This window comes from Ictalurus furcatus, chromosome 1, assembly GCF_023375685.1.
Source record: "Ictalurus furcatus strain D&B chromosome 1, Billie_1.0, whole genome shotgun sequence".
Taxonomy (NCBI): Eukaryota; Metazoa; Chordata; class Actinopteri; order Siluriformes; family Ictaluridae; genus Ictalurus; species Ictalurus furcatus.
Window position 1 is genome coordinate 10,075,771 of NC_071255.1, and position 23,047 is coordinate 10,098,817.

General features: G+C 38.1%; 1 protein-coding gene and 1 long non-coding RNA gene across 3 annotated transcripts; both read left to right on the plus strand.

Moving 5' to 3' along the window:
* Positions 1-6,432: 6,432 nt before the first annotated feature.
* Positions 6,433-14,048, plus strand: LOC128607459 (uncharacterized). The gene is made up of 8 exons (XM_053624333.1): positions 6,433-6,591; positions 7,263-7,396; positions 8,722-8,865; positions 9,329-9,353; positions 9,528-9,596; positions 11,309-11,390; positions 12,427-12,526; positions 12,920-14,048. Exons 1-7 carry the CDS (start codon positions 6,516-6,518, stop codon positions 12,515-12,517), a joined length of 621 nt encoding a protein of 206 aa, XP_053480308.1. The 5' UTR covers positions 6,433-6,515; the 3' UTR covers positions 12,518-12,526; positions 12,920-14,048.
* A 5,582-nt stretch (positions 14,049-19,630) lies between these two features.
* Positions 19,631-23,047, plus strand: LOC128607504 (uncharacterized). Of its 2 annotated transcripts, XR_008385881.1 has the most exons (4): positions 19,631-19,744; positions 19,854-20,223; positions 20,432-20,504; positions 21,169-23,047. It is a non-coding gene; the product is annotated as an uncharacterized LOC128607504 (long non-coding RNA). The 2 variants fall into 2 exon arrangements; XR_008385880.1 differs by having other exon boundaries at positions 19,631-20,223.

Genomic DNA, 23,047 nt, shown 5'->3' on the forward strand with positions numbered 1-23,047 from the left:
TCAACACTATCCACTGCACCATCATGCCAGTCTTTAATCTAACTACTTCCCCTTTGTGTATAGCTGGTAATGCAGTGGGGGGAAAACAGGTAAGGCTTAAGGGGAAATCCATCCATCCATTTTCTGTACCACTTATCCTACACAGAGTCATGGGGAACCTGGAGCCTATCCCAGGGAACTCTGGGCACAAGGCAGAGGACATCACAGGATGCCAACCCATCGCAGGGCACAATAACACACCTATTCACACACTACGGACAATCTGGAAACACCAATCAGCCTACATGTCAGGGAGGATATGCAAACTCTACACACACAGGGTGGAGGTGGGATTCAAACCTTCAACCTGGAGGTGCAAGGCGAACGTTCTAACCACTAAGCCACTGTGCTCCCCTTAACTGGAATTCAGCTGTAATTATAAATTTTATTTGTTTGTTTATTTTTTTATTATAACATTACCATTTTGTTTGGTTTTAAACATAAATTGCTTAGATTTGCGCATAGACTACTGTTGTGCTAAAAGAATTGATAAATGCATGTAAAAAAAATAATAATAAATGTAATAAAACTGCAAACAAATCCATGTTTAAAATGTATCTTGACATGCAATGGTAACACGTAATCTCTTTGTTCCAAAATTCCAGAAAAAAGGAATAATAATGTATTACTCACACTCGCCATTCTACGAAAATAATATAGCCAAGCTCATAAATACAATAGTATTGATTTTTTCATGCCAACTATATTTTATAGTATATCGTGTGTACATGCACAGGCTAATCTCTAAAGTCGCAGTTAAGAGGATGAGCAGTTAGAGCATAAACTCTTATGGAACACCAAAAGGGTCTGATAGACTTTTTCATTGTTTATTTCATTTCTTTCATTCTTGCCTCATGAGGAGTAAATGACACGTCATTTAGGCACTGCCACGTCATAAATGGACAAGCGTAATAATCGTGTCCAGTAGGTGTTAATCATGCGTCAAAGTGACATGTAATAAACGTGAGTTAGGAACAAAGTTTTATATATCATGTTTTATTACAGCCCTTAGCAGTGTTAAAATTAAAGTCTCTCTGGGTTTGGCACATTAACAATTTGTTTTTGTACAATCATTTTACATGTTATACATTTAAAGCATTTATATATCTTATTATTAATATTTATAATTTAATAAAATCATGCTGTATTTAAATTATATATATATATATATATATATATATATATATATATATATATATATATATATATATATATATATATATATAAGGCTTACTTTCATGAAAGGTTTTGGCATCACAGACAGCCAATACCAAAAGTATTGACCCCTTACCATCACACCAATGTAAAGTTCTACCCTAAAATGTTAGCATAAGTTTGGAATCACACAATTGTCTAGAATGTGTTTGTATGCTGTAGTATTAAGATTTCCTTTCACTGGAAGTGTGAATTATAGTAGTTTTAGACACTAACTGTAATGCCTGGCTACAAAACAGGACTGAGTATGCAGGATGTACGCATTTGTGGTCTTTGATTCCCATCTAGTGGCCATATAAAGCATCAACTTTTCAGACTAACCATTGGTGGTGTTGAAAAATGTCTCCATTTCCCTATAACAGTTTAAATCACAATTCTAAATGACTTTAAATGTTAAACGCTTGCCAAAGTGAAATGTAAACAATGTATCTGTACTAGTGCTTCACACTGTATGCCATATTTTTGCATTCAAAACTTACGCTGGAAATGGTATTATTGTTTTTATTGAAGGTTTTGCTCAATCACACGTTTTATGCATAGCGCCCCACTTATGGTTAGTCAATTTAAGCCTGTTTGTTGGAAAACATAAGACCAATAAACTCATTCGCAAGGCCGAAACTATCATTAGACAAAACCTGAAGACGATTGAGTCGGTGAGGAGTACAGAAGGAGGTCAGTGATCAAACTGCTCCCCATCATGGAAAATTCATCTCACCCCCTTCATGACACTACAAAGACAGCAGAGCTCATTTTCCATCAGACTCCTTCAGCTCCACTGCCATGAAGAATGATTTAGGGAATCATTCTTACCTTTCACCATAACAGCTCATCTCTGTGTGATAGGTGACACACTAATGCACAACCATCTGTACTCTGTTGTAGGCTATGTATTATTCATTGCCATGCATTTTTGCACTGCTGTTTCTATTGCTGTTTTTTTTTTTCTTTCTTTCTTTCTTTTCTTTTTTACATTACTATGACTTATTTTGATGTTGTACATACAGTCATGTGGAAAAATATGTACACCCCATGGAAATTGTTGGGTTTTTTTGACATATTTGGTCAAGCAAACATTTGATCATCTTTGAAACAGTGCCTAATAATAAAGGTGATGCACTCTATCACAAGACACATAAAATTTACATTTTGTGGTAATTTTCAAAATTAAAATTAACCAAAAAAAACAGATCAGTCACATGGAAAAAGTAAGTACACCCCTACATTTATCACACCTTCAAATCCATAAAATTAGAATCAGGTGTTCAAGATGGTGTGCCAGTGATTAGAACCTGCTTAGGGAGTGCAGGTGGAACTTGTCTTATTTAAACCCCTCTCATATCTAGTGTCTGGTTTCTTTTCTCTTTGTTATTGATGTGTGTGGTGTCATCATGCCAAGATCTAAAGAGTTCTGTAAGGCCTTCAGAAAAAAACGATTGTGGATGCCCATGAGTCTGGCAAGGGATTTAAAAAGATCTCCAAATTATTTGAAATACATCATTCCATTGTAAGGAAAATCATGTACAAATAACGTACTGTCAATTTGTCCAGGACTGGCCGTACCGGCAAATTCAGCCCAAGAGCGGACCGTGAGATGCAACAAGAAGTCTCCAAGAACCCCAAAATTTCACCACAGGATCTGCTAGTAAGTCTTGAAACTGTTGGTGTCAAAGTGCATGCTTTGCCCTGATTTCTACAATCAGAAAGAGACCAATTTGACCTGCATGTGAGGTGTGCCAAGAAAAAGCCTTTGCAAGACTACAGTTTGCCAATGAACATATAGGCAAAGACCAGGCCTTTTGGAATAATGTGCTCTGGACAGATGAATCAAAGATAGAGTTGTTTGGTCACAGTAACAGCAGACATGTTTGGCGCAGACCAAAGACAGCTTTTCAGGAGAAGCATCTCATACCAACTGTGAAGCACGGTGGTGGAAATGTTATGGTTTGGGGTTGCTTCGCGTCCTCAGGGACTGGACAGCTTGCATTCATTAATTCAACTATATATTCTGCATCATATCAAGGAGTGCTTGAAGATAATGTGAGGCCATCTGTCCGACAGTTGAAGTTTAACCAAAAGTGGACCTTTCAACAGGATAATGATCCTAAGCACACTAGCAAATCCACCAAGGAACGACTCAAAAAAAGAGAAATGGACGGTTATGGAATGGCCTAGATAACGCCCGGATATGAATCCCACTGAATTGTTGTGGGGGAGATTTGAAATGGGCAATACATGCAAGAAAACGCTCAAACATCTTGCAACTGAAAGAATTTTGCAAAACACTCACAAGAAGTTATTTCTGCTAAAGGGAGCAATACTAGCTTCTGAGGCCAAGAGTGTACTTACTTTTTCCACAGAGGAATATTACATCTATTGATATTTCTCTTGAATAAATAACTGAAAAAAGCTCATTGATTTTGTTCACGCATCAACTTTTGTAATAGGCTCTGTTTCAAAAATGATCAAATGTTTGCTTGTCCAAAAATTTCAAAAAAGCCAACTATTTCCATGGGGTGTACTTATTTTTTCACATGGTTGTACATCTTTATTTAATAATCAGTGTGTTTTTTGTAGATTTTGCCTTAAATTTTATTGTTATTATTCTTTATGCTGCTGTAATGGAAAAGTGGGATCAATAAAGTCTGTCTGTCTATCTATCCATCTATAAGATCACGTCTAAATCATGGGGGGATGGTGCTGGTCGCTGAAATGTTAGAGGGGTTTTGGGGCTTGCACCCGATTTTATTTATTTATTTTTTTTAAATAAAGCATTTAAACGATCATTACTAATGAATATTGGGAACAGAATGTTCTATTTAGTGTGGTTGTAAGAGGGTATTTGCAGTGACAGAAGATTGAGAATACTCAGACTGGGGAGGGGAGATTCAGTCACAAGCTCTTTTAATACTTTTTATCGGTTAAATATTTGTAAAACACAGACAGACGTAAAGGGTGACCAATAGTATTGATTTATGACTAAAAATAAAAATTATGAAATATGGAGATACGAGTTCTGATGTATGTCACTGTATGAAGCACAATTTATTCATTAATATTACTCCAAACAGAGAATTGTTCATTTAAAACACTAGCTACTATAATCATTAAGAAGACCTGCTAGTTAATGTAGCAAGTCACTGTACATGTTGAGACGTGGGGCCATCCTGTGAGGATTGCTGTTTCTGTTGGTGAGTTGAAGATATGAGTATGAGTTGGAGTATATTTTTGCTATAGAAAAAACACTCTGATGTTTTCCAGAATCACGACAGAAAATGAAAACACATAGCCTCCAACTCATAGCTCCAACTCACCAACAGTGGGAGCGATCCTCACAGGATGGCACCCTGTCCCAAACATCCAACATGGTGTGACCTGAACTAACTGGCTAACTCAGGGGTTCCCAAACTTTTCCAGGGCATGGCCCCCCAAATGGCATTAAAATTTGACCGAGGCCCCCCTTTTGCAAGATGTCTTTAAAACACATTAAAAATACAGACTTTTGAATATATCCCCCTTTTTTTATCATTATTATTAATAATTACATATTACATCTTCACATTACATTGCATTACATTACATTTGGAATTGTGTGTGTGTGTGTGTGTGTGTGTGTGTGTGTGTGTGTGTGGTTGTCCGAGAGTGAGAAAGAGAAAACATACATTTATTTATTTTTCACACCAAATTGTTGAGGCCCCCGGGCTGCCCCCTGGCGGCCCCCACTTTGAAAACCACTGGACTAACTGGTAGCTATCCATACACCATTACAAGCTCGTCCTCCTCAGTCTTTTCTACTCCTATGACCTGCTGTTCATCCTCCTCTCTCCACTTCCTCTTCAAATATTGCAAGATGCTCATCTCTGTGTGAACATTTTGACTACTATTAAATCCTTTATGTGCTAGCTAGCTTGCAAACTTATGTATATTTGACAGTTTCATAGGCTAAATAATTATTTCGACAACAAAACTGTCGATCAAACCCAAACAATCAGAAATTTCATGCTCTGAAACAGCTACGGTATACTACCTCAAATACAAAGTGGTAAATCTTTCATCTATACGTTAGTCTGCTCAAGAGCCTTTGAGTGATATATCATATAGTGATGTGTCGTATAATGATGTATCGTATAGTGATGTGTCGTTCATTTTGAACGAATCTTTAATATGACTCGGGAATAACGAGTTTGTCTCAAAGAGTGATTCCTTCATTTTTTGACCGCGCAGGTGCTGTAGCATCCCCATAGGTTCTATACTAGAAAGAGAAATGATTAGCTCACGTCTCGAGTCTCCGGGTTCGAGTCGTTCATTCTTCCGGTGACCACCCCATAGGCAATGCCCCATGCAATACCGGAAATGGGATGAACGAATGACTCGAACCTGAAGATTAGATGTGTGAACTTATCATTTCTGTTTCCGGGGAACAGATGTGACAAATGTTATGTGACAAAACAACTCGGATTAGGAGGTGAGGTGAACTAACAGACTGCATAGCCTGAAGACCTAATGCTAAACTATTAATTATTCATTTCTGTTTCTCATAATTCGGCCTTGGTTGCATTAGCCTATAGTTTATTTTATAGTTTATTAAGTACTAGATGTGTGGGGGAATTTAACCTGTAACATTTTAATGGATATGTCTATATTCTGCTGAAATTAACGAAATATCTCGGGAAAAGATTCGTTCATTGGCTGAACGAGATTCAGAGATCTGACTTAGTAAAAGGATCCGAACTTCCCATCACTAGTGTAACCGCACTCACCTCAGGACGCGAGTCTTTTTTTGTCACGACTTGTCACGGAATATTTGAGTCATCTCCAAATGCATTCCACTTTCATTGTGCAGGAGAAACCACCTCTCTGAAAACTCCTAAAAGGTTTGGCTTGTTATCTTGCGGTGACAGACACTTTGCTCTCGTCCAGTTTGGCACCTATCAGGCAAACGATTCTTCTTCCTTGAAAACAATCCGCGCTCCGCGTTTTGCATTTAAATTTTTTTAAATGGGGAGGTGGGGGTATGTCCCTCCCATGTATAACAACTCCTACGCCCATACAGCATTACAGAAAGTAATACAGTGTATAAACTGGTATTCCCCAAAAACGTTGTACAAAATGACCAGAGTTGAGCAACATCAAAAAAAAAAAAAAAAAACAGGACGGGTCTATGAGTGAGATCATTTTCTAGCCAAACAGGTGGGCGGTGCATGACAGCAGGAAGTTAAAAGTAAGAGTAGAAGAGTGTGTGTTTGTGTGTTGCGCTTGCAGTAATGATCGCACGTGTGTCTTTCCTCTGTTATTTTAGTGTACTTGTGTGGAGCTGCGCTGCTGACATGTGTTCAAAAGGTGAGTAAAACTGGCAAGTTGTAAACCAATTTCTTCCGATTATGTTCATTCATTCCTAAAGCGGCTACTGGAGATGAATGAATGACGGACTCCCTGTTCTCCCTGACAAGACAGTTTTCTTGATTTAAAAAAATCGTTCTCGTTAAGCGACATGTTAAATGATCTGTGATGAACATCGGATGATTTTACTAGGTTACTAGAGGACATGACATTTACAGAGCTGAACTTCTACACAGGAAGTCAGGGATTTTGCGCGAGAGAAACGCGTTGTTTTGCGCTGATGACGGAGGGCTCATGATTGCGCTAATGCTCAAGGTGACCCGAGCAGTAAGAACTTAATGACTCTCGTGCAGAATTGAACGATGGCAGAGAAAAAAGTGCAAAAACAAAAAAAACCTTAATAGTCCGCCGGAATTCTCACAGGAAGGGCTTTGCAAACCTCAGAAGGGGGGGAACTTGAAAGCCCACGCGCGCATGGTTCCCTGAAATTAAGAGAAAGCGGTTGTAGTTTAAGAACGCCTGGTCTTGCAGTAAATCTCTTTATTTTATTTTATTTTATTTTTTTATTTTTTTTAACAACAAACAATGCAGCTGTGACTCATGTCCAGAAAATGTTTTCCAAGAATTGTCATAACCTCTGCATGTTTGTGAATTACATTTCAATCATTCAGGCTGCTCTCTGACCAGCAAGAACATCTCCTATACCTGTAAGAACATCAGAACAGTCAGAGGCTACACATTTTCTGTTCCTGATGATGTACCAGATGAATGTCTGAGAACATGTGAGCATGGCTGGTACCATAAGGTGAGTCTTTCTTACAGCATGCTGTGTTGTTGTTTATCTTTAGGGGTCAGTCCATCTCAAGTGGTCCAAAATTGTAAAGTTGGTTGCTTGACAACTTTTAATGGGTTGTTTTTTGTTTTTTTTTGTTTTTTTAAGTGATTATCTTTGTATTGGCATTGCAAAAGCACCAGTTTGTTTTTGTTTTGTTTTATTTTGTTTTACTTGGTTTAACTATGACTGCCATCTTTGTGTCTATGTTTTCAAAAACCTCAATACCTCAGTTCAGGGTGGTCTTGGCTCCTTGGAACAAAAACTGATCTCTAGAGCACATTACATGTACATATTTAAACACTTTGCACATTGTTGTCTAGACCTAGGACTTAAGTCCAAATGTAGTGCTAAAGATTGCTCACAGTTCCATGTCTCAGCCTTGATTTTTTTTTTTTAGAGGGTATCAAAAAAAAGTGTGTGTGTGTGTGTGTGTGTGTGTGTGTGTATATATATATATACATATATAAATAACCTGTGAGTTTGAATTTCCACTGGTTACAGAGCTAGTAGAAACCTGTGGAAAAGCCTACTTTATTCATGCATTTTGAGAAATGAACAGATGTATTATAAGAATAATAAAAATTGACAGTATTTTACAGTAACTATGTTTATGATTGACATACAATAGCTTATGCTTGCCAGTGAGGTCTTAAATATTACTACATTTGATACTGGCAACAGTGAAGCATGATTAATCACTCTAAGCTTACCTGCCTATAATTTTATAATAATCCTGAAGACCTTGGTTAGCTTGTTCAGGTGTGTTTGATTAAGGTTGAAGCTTAACTCTGCAGGACAGTGGCCCTCGAGGGCCATATTTGAGGAAACCTTATCTATCATGTTGGTACAGGTGTACAGTTATGTGTGAATAGATTTTATACAAATATGGAATTGCAATGTTCAGTTGGGTGTTTTATAAATGGAGCTGTGGTGGTGTTTCTCCTGTGATAAATGCAGCAAGTGACTTCCGAGCTGTAAAGTAGCAAAGACTATCCTGAGCTGAGATATTGAGGTTTCTGTAAACCGCTGTATAACCAAAAATTTGTTGTGTGCCATGACAAAATGATGGCTGTCCTAGTTAAACTAAGTAAAATAAAATAAAATAAAACAAATTGGTGGTTTTGCACTGACAATACATAGAGGTAATCACTCAAACAAAAAAGAAAATTAAAAATGGTCAAGCAACCTGCACTGGACTATTTGAGATGGAATGACCCTTAATTGAAGTAAGATTCTCTAAGCATGTAACACAAAATACTGTGTGATTCTTCCACCTCCATTTATTGGTTTTGTAGAACGGCACCTTTCTGGTTGACTCAAAAGAACCTCATGTGGGTAACTTATCTGAGCCTATAGTAGAGGTAACCCCTCAGAACCTTACTACTTACACCTGTTTGGATGAACCATACTGGAAAATGGACTGTCAGTGCTCAGGAAAGGTAAGCATTTTTAAAAATTATGCAACAATGTGGAAAGAAAAGCACATGATCTGCCACTGTACAGTGGAGAGAAACCTGTAGCAGTAACACCAGCAATCTGGCAATTAAACTTCTGATGTGTAAACTTCTGGTCACTAGCACAGAAATATTAACTGATGACTCATGTATGCGGCACAGGGGGTTCACACACATTTCTTTTTTTTTTTAAAGCAATGGAATTAAGATGATTTATAACTCAGTGTTTAATTATTTGACGAGCCACGGTTGTATGCAAAATTTATGTACTCCTGGCCAAATTACATATTTTCACTATCTTTTATTTAAAGCTTTTTATTAACAAAATAACAAAATAAAACAAATCAAACAAGTATAATAATCTCACTTTTAATTCACCATTAGCACATTATGGCCTTGTAAATGTTCACTAAACGTATTAACTACACTGATTTCTACTCATTTTCAGGCAAATTTTGTGGCTTCCTATATAGGTAAGTGCTTTGTTCATATTGACTCAGGAGACAGCCTCACCTTCATGACTTCTTAAAATAATCCAAATGGTATATACATACAGTTTATACATTTAATTGTATGTTTGTGTTTACTGGGGTTTTTGTTCTCTCTTTTATTTGAATATTTTTTTTTTATTTTTTATTTTTTTATAGCTGTTCAAAGTCCTAAGAATGTGGGTGTGATCGCGAATGATGATGAGGCAAGGTCACACAATGCGAGTTGTAGGTGGTTCCTTCACACAAGTCTTAATAGTTTTAATTTAATGTCTAATCAAGTAGACTTTATTGTTGAGTGAATGAATGAATGGATGAATGAATGAAGAAAGGAAGCATGTGTAATAAAGTCACAAAAAGTGACAGTGACTTAGTGTTTGCTTTAAAAAGTTTGCGCCTTGTCACTTGAAGTACAAATCCAAGAAACATTAAAAGATTCTCTTCAAGTGAATGGAGGGTTTGAACTCTGTCATCGATCAGTTGAAACTATTTTAGAGCTCAAGTCATTCACTATGGCCCACGGTTCTCGGTTATATACGTTACATTGCAGCTTCCGCTGAAAGAATCCTATGGAGGGGAAAGGGGGTGCTGGCAAGGCACTTCATGGCCGAAAAACAGTGCCCGCATCAGGCCAGTGGATCCTGGTGACAATGTCACATGAGTATAGACTTACCATATTCAGAAAATGTTGCCATCTCTGCAATATGTTAACCTGCTAGAATGTAAGGTGGTCCTTCCTGCCTGTTTAGAGACACTGTGAAAAACAGGCAGGATCTGTTTAAACAAAAGAGTGATGGTCAGGTGCATGAATCACCAAGAACACATATGCTGAAACATTTTCTCCAACCTTTCAATTGTGGTCACAAATAGCTAGCCTGATTGAGACCAGTTTATCAGAAGTTATAGGATGAGATGCACTGGCCTTGTGGCATATTGTATGTTTCCACCTCTGCCACAGAATTCAGTAATTAAACCTCTGAGGTAGCAAGACCCTGGTTCTCATTTCTGGGCAGTGCACAGAGTGCCTAGTGCTGCTGGATAATGGCAAGTCTGTCTAGCCTGCAGGTGTTTCTAACAGCCCATCATAACACAGTGGATGGCTCCTTGTTCCACCTTGCTCCCACAAGAGCCTGGCATAGGATCTCCCCCTTCCTGCCTAGATTAACTTTACCCAAATTTGTGAATTAGGTGATTGACCTTCCTGAATTCTAGAAAGCTCCATCTGCACATTCCCTGAATGTTCTCTTCTCTTTCCAGTATGTATATTATACTACTACTACAGTGTTTGAACTGCATGCAGCTATTTGTTGACCAATTATTCTCTGCCATGGTGCAAAGACATGGGATGTACTCTTGTCTTAATAAACACTGCCTAATTGGTGACTGAGGTCATTACCATGGCCTGTCAGTAGCATTGGCAATGTTTCATGCCCGTGTACATTACTGAGAGGACATTACCACACCCAGGAATTCTACAATTCTACCTGGGTGCCCATTTGCAAGTTCTATAAGGTCAAACCCCCCCCCCCCCCCCCCCCCAATTATGAGAGTTTGGCAGTCATCTTCAAACACCTTCAGTCCCACTCATGATCTTGTAGCAAGGGTGTATATAGGTGCTAAATGCTGTCCCTGGTGCTTAGAAGGGGTGAAACAGAAAACTAGGTGTGGATGTAACTGTGTTTTCATGACTACCAGATTCGCGTGCGTCTAGATTCCAAGAAAATAAGTGACTTGACACAAAAGTATTCATAGCAAATACTACATCACTGTCACAGTGTAGCTGTCTACCCTGTCTCAGCCTCAGCATGGTGCACACAGACATGTCCAGGTTTTAAAGGAAGATTCTTTTTATTCTAAGCATATTACCTTGCATGTAAATTGTTCAGTTTTCTGAAGAGCATGCATTAACTGGGCGCTCATGGCATTTATTTTTTTGTTAGACCATTTGCTATGGCTCCTAACCATACCGGTGTTCCTGATGGCTCTGTTATTGTGCTGTTGCAAGAACAAAGGCCGTGTAAGGTGAGTTAGCAAAACTTTCAAAACAATGAACAATGGAAAATTGGAATTTGCATTGCTTAATAGTTTGATACAAGAGTATGGAATGATAGATATACAGAAAAAGAATATTAAATAGTTATAGCTATGAGTGTAAAGGGGAAAAAATACTCAAATAGGACATTCAGTCTATCATTCAGAGCATCGAACATGATGCACAAAATTCAAAATCAATAATGTCAATACATTGACACATTTTCAGTACAGCACAAAATAAGCATTAACTAAATATATGCCATATAAATAACAAAAGCAGTGCATTAAAATAAATGTCCCACACTGAAGCAACCAGGAAATGTCTTAAAATAGAAAGATAGAAAAACAGAGAGAGAGAGAGAGAGAGAGAGATGAGCATGTGCTTACTTCATTGTTCAAATAGTTTTTCATAGGTGGGAGTATGGCTTTGGTGTTCACAAATTGGGGAAAACCATAAATTACCCTTCAAATTCCTCAACATGAGCAAAATAATGCTATATTTGTTGAATGTTAGGCGAGAGGGTAAGCCCAGGAGAGCGTACGCATGCTGGCCAGGGTAGCCAGGCTACTGAGCTCCTGTAGTCCAGTTCCCCAAAGCCACCTAAAATGCCTGAATTTTGCAGAACCTTTTAACAGTTATAACATGGTTTGGGTCAGTCGCTGCCTTCCAGAGCTGTCAGGTTTGTCAGTCACGTTAAAAGCGCAGACAATACTCATTTTAGTAATGGCACAGGCTCGCAATGAAATGACCAGAATTCCCTGTATTTTTTAACCCTATGGCTGAAATGCTTTATTTCATGAGTGTTGCACGAGTGCCTCCACACATTTTTATATATTTGCTGCATATATTAAAATTGGCCTTTTTTAATCTCTATGCATTTGAGTAATAAAAAAAACACCTATGTTTTTCATGTATTACGATGCAACTCCAGGCTATTATCCAGAAGTCTGTATATGCATATATATATATATATATATATATATATATAATGTAATATTTTTTTTTTTGTATTTGTGTCCCCAGCAAAGGATTCAGGCGAGTGAAGAGTGGCCTATGTGCTGAAAAAGGGATGACCCCGAGGTCTACTTTTACTTGTGGGGAAAAAAGTGTGTAAATAGCTTGTGTATGTAAATTTGATATTTAATTTATAAATACATGTGGGGGGAAATATGTATTGAACATGTCAACATTTTTATTAACTCAAGAAATCCAGAAATATAAAGAATTCACAACATTAAAGTCCATAAATAAAGTTCTGTGTAATAAAATGGAATAACATATTCATGGAGTTAGAAAGTTAGTTAGAAAGTAATTATACCTCCTGTCTATAAAAATTAATATCAGCTGGGTTAGTAAATTGATGGCCTATAAAAAGGCTTTTTGTTACCAAGGTGTCACACAAGTAATATGAAGGGTAAAAGCGAAGAGCTCTCCCAAGACCTTCTCAACTTTATTGTTACGAAACATATTGATGGAATCGGATACAGAAATCTTTCAAAACTTCTGAATCTTCCAGTAAACACCATTGGGGCCATAATCCACAAGTGGAAGCAACATCACTCCAGTTGATGGCCACATACAGGAGCTTTATCACATCTCAGTTCTCCACTCTGTATGAAGAAATGAATCGGCCGCAGTATTCAGGTGTGATTTTGGCCCGTTCTTCTAAACATATTGTCTTTAAATCTTGTCCAATTGGATTCAAGTCAGGTGATTGACTGGGCCATTCTAACACCTTGATTTTTTTTTTTCTGAAACCAATTGAGAGTTTCCTTTGCTGTATGCTTTGGATCGTTGTCCTGCTGGAAGGTCCACCCACGTCTCATCTTCATCATCCTGGTGGATATCAGCAGATTCTTCTCAAGAATCTCCCGGTAAAGGGCTCCATTCATCGTTCCTTCAATTATATGAAGTCTGCCAGTACCATGTGATGAAAAAGAGCCCCACACCATGATGCTTCCTCCTCCACACTTCACTGTTGGTATAGTGTTTTTAGGGTGATGTACAGTGCCATTTCTTCTCCAAACATGGTGTGTAGTATGACAGCCAAAAAGTTCAATTTTGTTCTCGTCTATACAGAATACACTCTCCCAGTATTTCATAGGCTTCTCTGTGACGATGGTACTTGCCGCCTCCAAGTGTTTCTGGAGCTCTTTCCGTGTGGTCCTTGGCTCTTGGGCTACTCTTCTGACTATTCTTCTGAGTCCTTGGTCAGAAATCTGACAAGGGGCTCCTGTGCGTGGCCGGTTGATGACGGAGTGATGTTGCTTCCACTTGTGGATAATGGCCCAATGGTGTTTACTGGAGGATTCAGAAGTTTTGAAATATATCTGTATCTGATTCCATCAATATGTTTCACAGCAATAAGGTTGTGAATGTCTTGGGAGAGCTCTTTGTTTTTACCCATCATGAGATGTTTCTTGTGTGGCACCTTGGTAACGAAAAGCCTTTTTATAGCTCATTGATTTACTAACTCAGCTGATATTAATTTGCAGAGATAGGGAGTATCTACTTATGGATTTCAGCTGGTCCCTTGCCTTGCCTTGGAGAACTGCTTTTTTTAGCGTGTTCAATACTTTTTTTCCTGTGTCATTACACTTATTACACAAACCCTACACTTAATAAACTTTATTTATGGAAATGCACATCCTCTTAGTCCAATGCCAAAAATGCCTCAATTACTCACTTATCACCATGCAGAGATACGAAAAGTGCCAATGAGAAAATGGCTGTTAGGAGTTGTTCAGGTAGAAGAATGGTCTTACACTGCAAGCTCCAAATGGAAATTAGAAACCTGGCAAAATATACTCTTGACTACAGAGTAGCAAAATATCTGCCAAAGTTATTTTCACAACCCTATTGGAATCCATCAATTTATTAATTGTATTGCTCCTCATAAACAGGTATACAAGACTTCCTATGTATTTTTTTGTACTTCTTTGAAAAGTTATATAAGATCTCAGTACTTTCTTATGAAGTGTCAATCCTGAAGGTATACAGAAGATTCCTCCAAGAACAAGAAAATTCACTTGGGCTTATAAAGTAATAGAAATGTCCTTGTGATTGCTATGGGGGTTCTTCCAACAGGAAATAGTACTCTAACCAACAAGTGTTTGTTAAAACTTCTCAATATGCGATCTTGCGTCCTTGTGAACTCGTTCTACGTCATCATCCACTGCCGAAGTTCAGTTCCGATACTCAAGTAACAAGGACGTATACAATTACCCGGATGTGTTCTTGATTTCGAGGATGCCTTGGATGCAGACCTGAGCGCACAGAATCTGCTTGAAGTCCCAGAAGTCACTGCAGCAAAACAATAGCGGATGACAGAAGCCTGACCCATAACTCTAGTTATAACATCTTTTAATGACAATAATCTAAATAAATCTAAATATGCATCTAAAAAGAATGATTTTGATATATGATTTAGCTTGAGATATAGATAGACCTCGAATTTACCCCTCAGAAATATTTTAATTAAAGTACACTAACCTGAGGTAACAGCAAACTCTTTAGCTTAGTTTTTAGTTAATGTGAGTTGCAAACAGTGAGCTTACATTTGAGCTTAAATTAAAACATGCTTAAAGTAACTTTTGGTTAATCGGGCAATTAACAGTAAATCTATTAACCAGCTGAAACATATTACTTAAGCAGCACTGAAGAGATGAAGACCCCACTACTAGAAATGTGCTGGGATGGTCCATTGCGCAATAGGAAGATCACAGCACATCTCAGTTCTCGTAAAGATCTAGATGGCGCTGGCGATGACATCTCTATGTTGCGCTGATGTACTGAATATCCAGCCCCGGAAATCCATCGGGTGACTTTTCTCCACAACCTACTGAATGTTTCCTGAGCAGACATGGAGCCACTCAGACGCCTTCTCTTTCTCCTTCTTATTATGGGATACCGCCTCCCAAGTACCGAACGTAAGTAGGCTATTTCTTTTCACCCACTTTTTTTCTCCTCCCCTCACACGGGAAACTGATATAAAGTAAATAGAAACCCTGAAACGTGGACTCCGGTCAGGTGACAGAAGTTCATTCATCTTCAGTAAGCGATGTATCCTGTTCAGAATTGCGATCAGGAAAAATGACAGTATTCGCGTGCGCACAGAAAGCCTTGGGCCGGTGCACGTGTACATGTCAGATGGAGCACTGTATACACGGAAAGGCTACGCGCGTACGCGTAAAAACAAAAACAAAACTACGTATACCATGCGGCTTAACACCGCAGTCTATCCAAAGCCACTGGGTGGGACGCCCCTGCACTTTTTCACTATCCATGACCAATTTAGAGTTTTATACATGCATGTGCAGGCACGTGCAAACACTGACATCAAAGGGAGCTCGAGCACCTGCCTTTTCCTTCCTCGAGAGAAAGTGCCCTTATTTCTGTGGTGCTTTAAACAATTAATAAATGTGTGTGTGTGTATGTATGTATATATATATATATATATATATATATATATATATATATATATATATATGTATGTATATATATATATATATATATATATATATATGTATGTATGTGTATATATATATATATATATGTATGTATATATATATATATATATGTATGTATATATATATATATATATGTATGTATATATATATATATATATATATATGTATGTATATATATATATATATATATATATATATATATATATATATATATATATATATATATATAATTTGCATACATTTGACAAGGCAGTGCAGGTGAATAGGATAAACAAAATAACTAAAGCATATCACCACAGAACTTACCCAGTTAATGACATTAGGAGTGCATCAAGAGTCTTTTCCCCCGAAATGTTATGTTTAAATAGGCAGATTAGCCTGTTTGGTTAATTTAGAAGAAATCTACAGATGCAAACAGATTGAGGGTAGTAGGCTTAAAACACTAAGCAGAGGGGGCAGGTGAGGGATGTGCCCTCAGGGAAAGGATGCAGGAGGAGTTGCAAGTGAGATCTCAGGATGAAGAGAAGTTGCAGGTGAGCTCTCAGGATGAAGAGACGTTGCAGGTGAGGTCTCGGGATGAAGAGAAGTTGCAGGTGAGGTCTCGGGATGAAGAGACGTTGCAGGTGAGGTCTCGGGATGAAGAGAAGTTGCAGGTGAGGTCTCGGGATGAAGAGAAGTTGCAGGTGAGGTCTCGGGATGAAGAGAAGTTGCTGGTGAGGTCTCGGGATGAAGAGAAGTTGCAGGTGAGGTCTCGGGATGAAGAGAAGTTGCTGGTGAGGTCTCGGGATGAAGAGAAGTTGCAGGTGAGGTCTCGGGATGAAGAGAAGTTGCTGGTGAGGTCTCGGGATGAAGAGAAGTTGCAGGTGAGGGTGGGTGTACATCCTGGAGAGCAGATCTCACCATGTAAATGTTTATTTTGGAACTTTTCTCTCCATTACCACCAAATTGTTAAGGAAGTCAGAGTTGTGTTAATATATTTAATGTTTTGTTTAAAAAAAAAAAAACATAAAATTAAATTAAAAAAAATAGTTATGAGAAGTGCCCTTTTGTTTCCACTTGAGCCCCTGAAGCCCCCAAAATGTCTATGCATGTCTCTGTTACGTGTCTATAAAGCCACTTTTCCACTGCACGGTACAGCTCGACCAGATTCGACTCGGCTTGCTTCACTTTCCTGAGCTTGCCTTTTTTTCTGCACTTTAGTGCCGTGTCAACACGGGTGCCATCTTCCACTCGCCTTCACGCAGGAATAATGTTGTATTATCGAAGTCCTGTACAAATACACGGTCAGGCCGTATTCCAAATGTCTTTCCTGTTCACTGAACATGGGCCCTATTTAGGATGTAAAATAACGGTGTGCTCGATATGACTAAGTTAGATTCAGCTGCGACAGGAGTGACTTCGATAAATGGCTGTTTGGAAATCGGTAAGAAGTGAGATGTAAAGAATATTACCATACGCAAAGTATGAATTAAATGATGCATTTATTCAGGCGCTATACAGAAGCACTCGTTAAGGAGAATCCATACGAGAATCCATACTGTATATACTGAGAAGATACTTCAGATTCCCTGCTCCCTCAGTGCGTGGCTCACATTTAGTCTCGGCTCGGCTCGCTAGGAACCTCGACCGAGGTGGTACTAAAAAAAAGTAGGTGGTACCAGGTACTATCCAGAGTGGAAAGCCCCCCAAAAGCGACTAGAGTCGAGTCGAGCCGTGCCGTACTGTGCAGTGGAAAAGCGCTAAAAGTCTTTACATGACCTGGCGTTGTCATGACAATTGATCACTCGCGTCACGTGTCAAGCCCATGCTCACGCCCGCTCTGGGTGCTCAGAGGTCCTGATGAGCTCAAAGCAGCATTCACAACCATTCACTCCTTTTTTACTAAGTCGAGCAGTGTAAGTGTAAGTTCTTTTGGCACATGGTATTCGTGTTGCACAATGGATAATTTGCTACATATTTCCTGCCTATTTTCATTGGTGAATAATTGGCTAGATTTTATGATATTAGCCTACCCACAGTACCACACAAACGTGCACTTATTTTCAAACTCTTTTGTAACGTTTTTTCACATTCTAATCTAATTCTAATCTTCACATTAGAATAAGGTGGTGAATTGTTAAAGGGAACTCTGACTCTGAAGACTTGTATGGCTTATTAGATTAACGCTGACATCCGCTATATAAATCCGCTATACAAAAACACTCTAGATGTCAGTTTTCTTTTTAAAAATGATAAAAATCCTAGCACTCGTAGGTCACCATTGCTGTTTACGTCGCAATGCATTTTGGGTAGTGACGTCAAATGGTCGCAACAGTCTTGATTCTCCAGTGACTCTACAGCGATTATAAACATGTATTCAGCCTTTTCAATTTGAACACGAGAGTAACATAAGTGAGGAGGGTAATATAGAAGACATTACTTCTTTTCCTGCTGTGGGAACTTGTAGCGAATTATTTTGAGTGCTCAAGTGCAACCATTTTACGTCATCGACATAACCTATGGTGGCCTCCATAGGGTAAAATATGTATTAAATATAAAGGATTTTTTAAGTAATTAATGTATTCCATGTGTTTCTAACAACGTATTTTAGTAGGAGAGGGCAATTACTGTGTGTTAAGGCCAACAAGCCTTCATAGTCAGGGTTCCTTTTAATGACTAATTCCTTGACTAGTTCCTTGACTAAAGACCTTGTCAGGAACAGCACCCTCCTACCTCAACTCTCCCCTGAAGGCCTATGTCTCTGCACTGCTAAAATTATACACCGGACACTGCAGCAGTGACACAGGAGTTCCTGCGTCGAGTCAATAGCCCCCCCCCCCCCCCCCGCATGTGCTGCCCACTCGCCCTCATGCTGGATCAATACACCAGTACACCGTTGAAAGAATTAAATGAAGATGAGTTGACAAAAAATATATATAGCACAGAAAAATATATTTGTAGAGTAGTATATTTCATATCCAGTTAATGTTAAAATATAAAAAAAAACTTCCATCCATCCATCTTCTACTGCTTACTCCTTCTTCAGGGTCGCGGGGGAACCTGGAGCCTATCCCAGGGAGCATCGGGCACAAGGCGGGGTACACCCTGGACAGGGTGCCAGTCCATCGCAGGGCACAATCACACACACTCACTTGATATTATATATTACCAGTTTGATGTTCAGTGATGAAGTAGAATGTTTTGTTTGTGGTGAGTGAATGTGAGACTAACAGGAGTATTTTTAGAATTCAGTCAATGTTAATATGAATTAATAACATTCAATAAGTTAAGAAATCTTACTTTAATCTTCAGAATTTAGTTCATGTGTTAATGTTAATTAGAGTGATGGGTTTTCTGTTTATGAGACCAGTTATTGTGAAACACCTTGTTGAAATGGAGAGAATAAAGTTTTTATTTGCATTTCTTCCAGAATTGTTGAATTAATTATTATTAATTTAAATGACGGTATAAAAGGCAGAACTATCAGTATCGGCCGATATCACTCTGAATAATCGGTTATCGGCTGAGAAATTTATTATCGGTGCATTGCTAAATTAAATAATACAGTGCAATATACAATATAACATGCAAGTACAGAATCATAAATTGCATATTAAGCCAATTAAGAGCAAAAAGAGATAAAAACCCATCAATTAGACAAAAGTCAGAAAAAAATTAACACACCTGAAATGATGGCTACGCTCCTGCTGGACACCTTCAAAAAGTGTACACATTTATTGTACTTAGTGGTTGCTAATCAGTGCCAAATTCTTCTAGTTTTAGACTGCTCTGTGGAGAATAACACCACCTGTGACTGCGTTCGCAATGCTACATTGGACACTGCTGAATTTTATGAGAAGTATGGAGACTGCGATTGGAGTTTGAGGAACAAGGTAAATACAAATGTTATATTACACACACACACTTTTTTTTAAGTTCTGTTGCAAGTTCACATCCACTTTCATGTGTTTTCTCATACTTTTTTTTTTTTTACATTTGTAGGAAGATGTAGTTCTTCAACTACTAAGTCCAGTCCCAAATGTAACTGTCCCATGCAGCTGGCCTGAAATTCACTTGAAGTTGAACTGTGACAGCCCAAAGGTACATTGTGTAATAGCATGTTTATTTTTTATTTAATAGCTATCTAGCCTATTTGTATCAGTTTTATTTACAGATTTCACTGATTTGAATTTTGTGTGTTTCTTCTTCAGCTTGAAGTGTTTCTGGTTTGCTACAAGTGTGAGTACCTGTCTACTCCCATTCTACCTTTTTCCTTCAAATAACTTAGCAAATGCTTTTTCACATGAATTAATCAGTCTTTTCTGACTGTTTGCAGTTGAAAGCAAAACTGGACACATCAGTGCTGGAGAAAGTGAGTAGAACATAAAAATAAGCCTCTCCATTTTGTACTTAGGAATTTCATGGTATTTATTTTCTGAGTAACGCTGGATAGCAGCTGCAAGTCTGTAGCCTTTCTACGTTAATTTGGCACCCAGTTTCTGTGACAGAAGATTGACCGATGATTTTGTCACTTGTTATCCTGAATACCTCATTGTATTATTATTTTGCATTGGTTTTAGCTCCCCTTCAAAGTCATGTGATCATTCTGTGTCTGTGTCTGTGGTGCTGGAGGTACTTACTATAAAGCACTGAGTAAGTATAAAATAATGACATTATGATGTTGGTGGATATATTATTTAAAGTAGAGGTAACTTTTTGTAACTAACTAACTATATATATATATATATATATATATATATATATATATATATATATATATCTGATCTATAATCTATTTTGATAGATAGACACTTTTTTTTACTTTTCATAACTCTTATGACTTTTATAAAATTATATAACAGACAGGTATGAAATATGAATGATCAAAAATGTTTCTGAACACTATAACTACTTTGAACAGAGAAATAGACTGTAATAACGTGGACTATTTTACATGTAAAACATGTTGCATTCCGTTCGTCTTGCGTTCTAAAAACATTCACATAAGAATGATGTAAATTGGGACGAAGGGCATTTCGTTATCCATGACGTTGTTAAATCTCCGGCTCTCAGCCCCTCACTGAACAGAGCAGGCAGAGAGAGGTGTGATTGCAGACAAGACCTCGCGCTTGCAGGACAGTACTGGTCACATTTGGAAAGTTGCCCCCCCCCCCATCTCTCCGCGCCCCCCGGGTTAAGAACCACTGATTTAAAGGCATTTACTGTAGTCAGTGACTAAAATTACTTGCCATGTTTTCTTTCCTCTGTTTTATTTGGTTGCTGCTGTTCATGCAGTTTATTTGTTCTTGCCTTACAGCAAAACGTGCATGACCACTGACGATGATAGAAGTCCGCTATGCCCTCCACAAAAAAGTTCCATGCTTAATTTGATCTGCAAGAATGATTTTTTTAGAGTACTTTCTATGAGTTTTAATACACAATATGGCCAAAAGTTTGTGGAAACCTAACCATCCCATCCATACAGCCTGGATTATATTATGGGGTGGGGCTTCACCTATCATCACCTATCTGCTGCACCTGCTGCATCTGTCAGGCCCTCGTCCAAAAACAATTTAGAAACACATCGCTTGTTAGCAGGGTCCAGGAATTAATTTCAAGAGAAAGATGAGGAAAAATATGAAATTAAATAACCGTGTGATGAGTACAGTTCAGTTGAGAAGTGTGAGACACTCGATTTTGAGTGAATGCCACAAAGCAGTAAAAGCAGTGATGGCATGAAATCAAATAAAACATTGTTAGTAATTGCAGAACATATGTCATTTATTTGATGGCCGGTTAAATATGGAATTGTAATGATAACTTCCTAGAACTTTTATGAACATCACAGTGCAGCTATGGTGCAAAACCATGTTATACATACAGCTGAATAGTTTGTTATACTTTTTTGTTATAAATGTCATATTATAGGCCTACTGTATTTTCAGAGCCGTGGTTATTGATTTTGTTTAAAACGATAATAATACGTGTGTAAAATGCTGATGTGGCCCTTCTTTAAATACTCTTTTATAACCAATGCTTGTGTTGCTGCAAAGAAAAAATTGTAAACAGTGTTGCTCTGAATTCATATTTGTGTTAGTAGTAGTGTTTCAAAACTTATGGTGAACTTTAGTGAATACAGCTCGCAGTTACTGCATCGTCGTTAAATGCATAAATGATTCAAGCAAACATGCAAACTAGTTGGTCTCCTCTAGCCTATATTTTAGTAATGTGTGTACAAGTGCGAGTGTGCCTGAAATTTAGTATTTTGAATAACATAGGGTACCTATTGGTTGGGAGTCCCATGGTGTTAACATGGCCCCAGTGCCCTGTGTGATGATAATCTGGGCCTGCACCCATATGTGATTGTTGAAAATTCCACATTTTGTCCCCCTTTGCTGTTTTAATATCCTGTACTCTGCTGGGAAGACTTTCCACTAGATTCTGTAGTTTGGCTGTGGGGATTTTCCCATTCAGCCACAAGAGTATTAATAGAGGTCAGGCATTGATGTTTGGTGAGGAGGCCTGGGGTGTGCACTCGATGTATCGGTTCATCTCAGAGGTGTTTAGTGGGGTTGTGCTCAGGGCTCTGTGCAGGCCACTTGAGCAGGCTTGGGGAGTAACGGAATACATGTAACAGCATTATGTAATCAGGATACAAAAAAATGGTAACTGTAAAGGATTAAAAAACAAACTAATCAGATTACAGATACATTTTGTAAAAAATAAAAAATAAAAAAAAATAAAAAAAACTATAGGAATAGTATCAGGATTACAATTTTTTTCCATTTAAAACCAAAGAAATTAATCTTTTGACATAACGCAGTATAGACAGCTGCATGTTTATAGGTCTGGTTCTCTCTTGTCAGTTGTGGCTCACATGAGCAACCTATTTGCACATGCACCAATAAAATTTTCCCAAAGTTAATTTGATAGAAATTAACACACATTGTTCTCTGAAATGCTTTTTAATCACCTTTAATCATGTCCTCTTTTTCAGACCTTAAAAAAAGCATCTAAATTTGAGAAAGTGTCTGGGATTCAGGTTTAGTTTTATTATAATGTGCTTATGGTCTAATACTGCATCATGTGTGCACATTTTTGCATGGCTTTAACTCCTCTCTGTAATTCCCGCCTTCTCGCACACCAGTTGGTTGATTATAAAAATGCTTACAGCAAATATTGGCCAAATTCCTGCC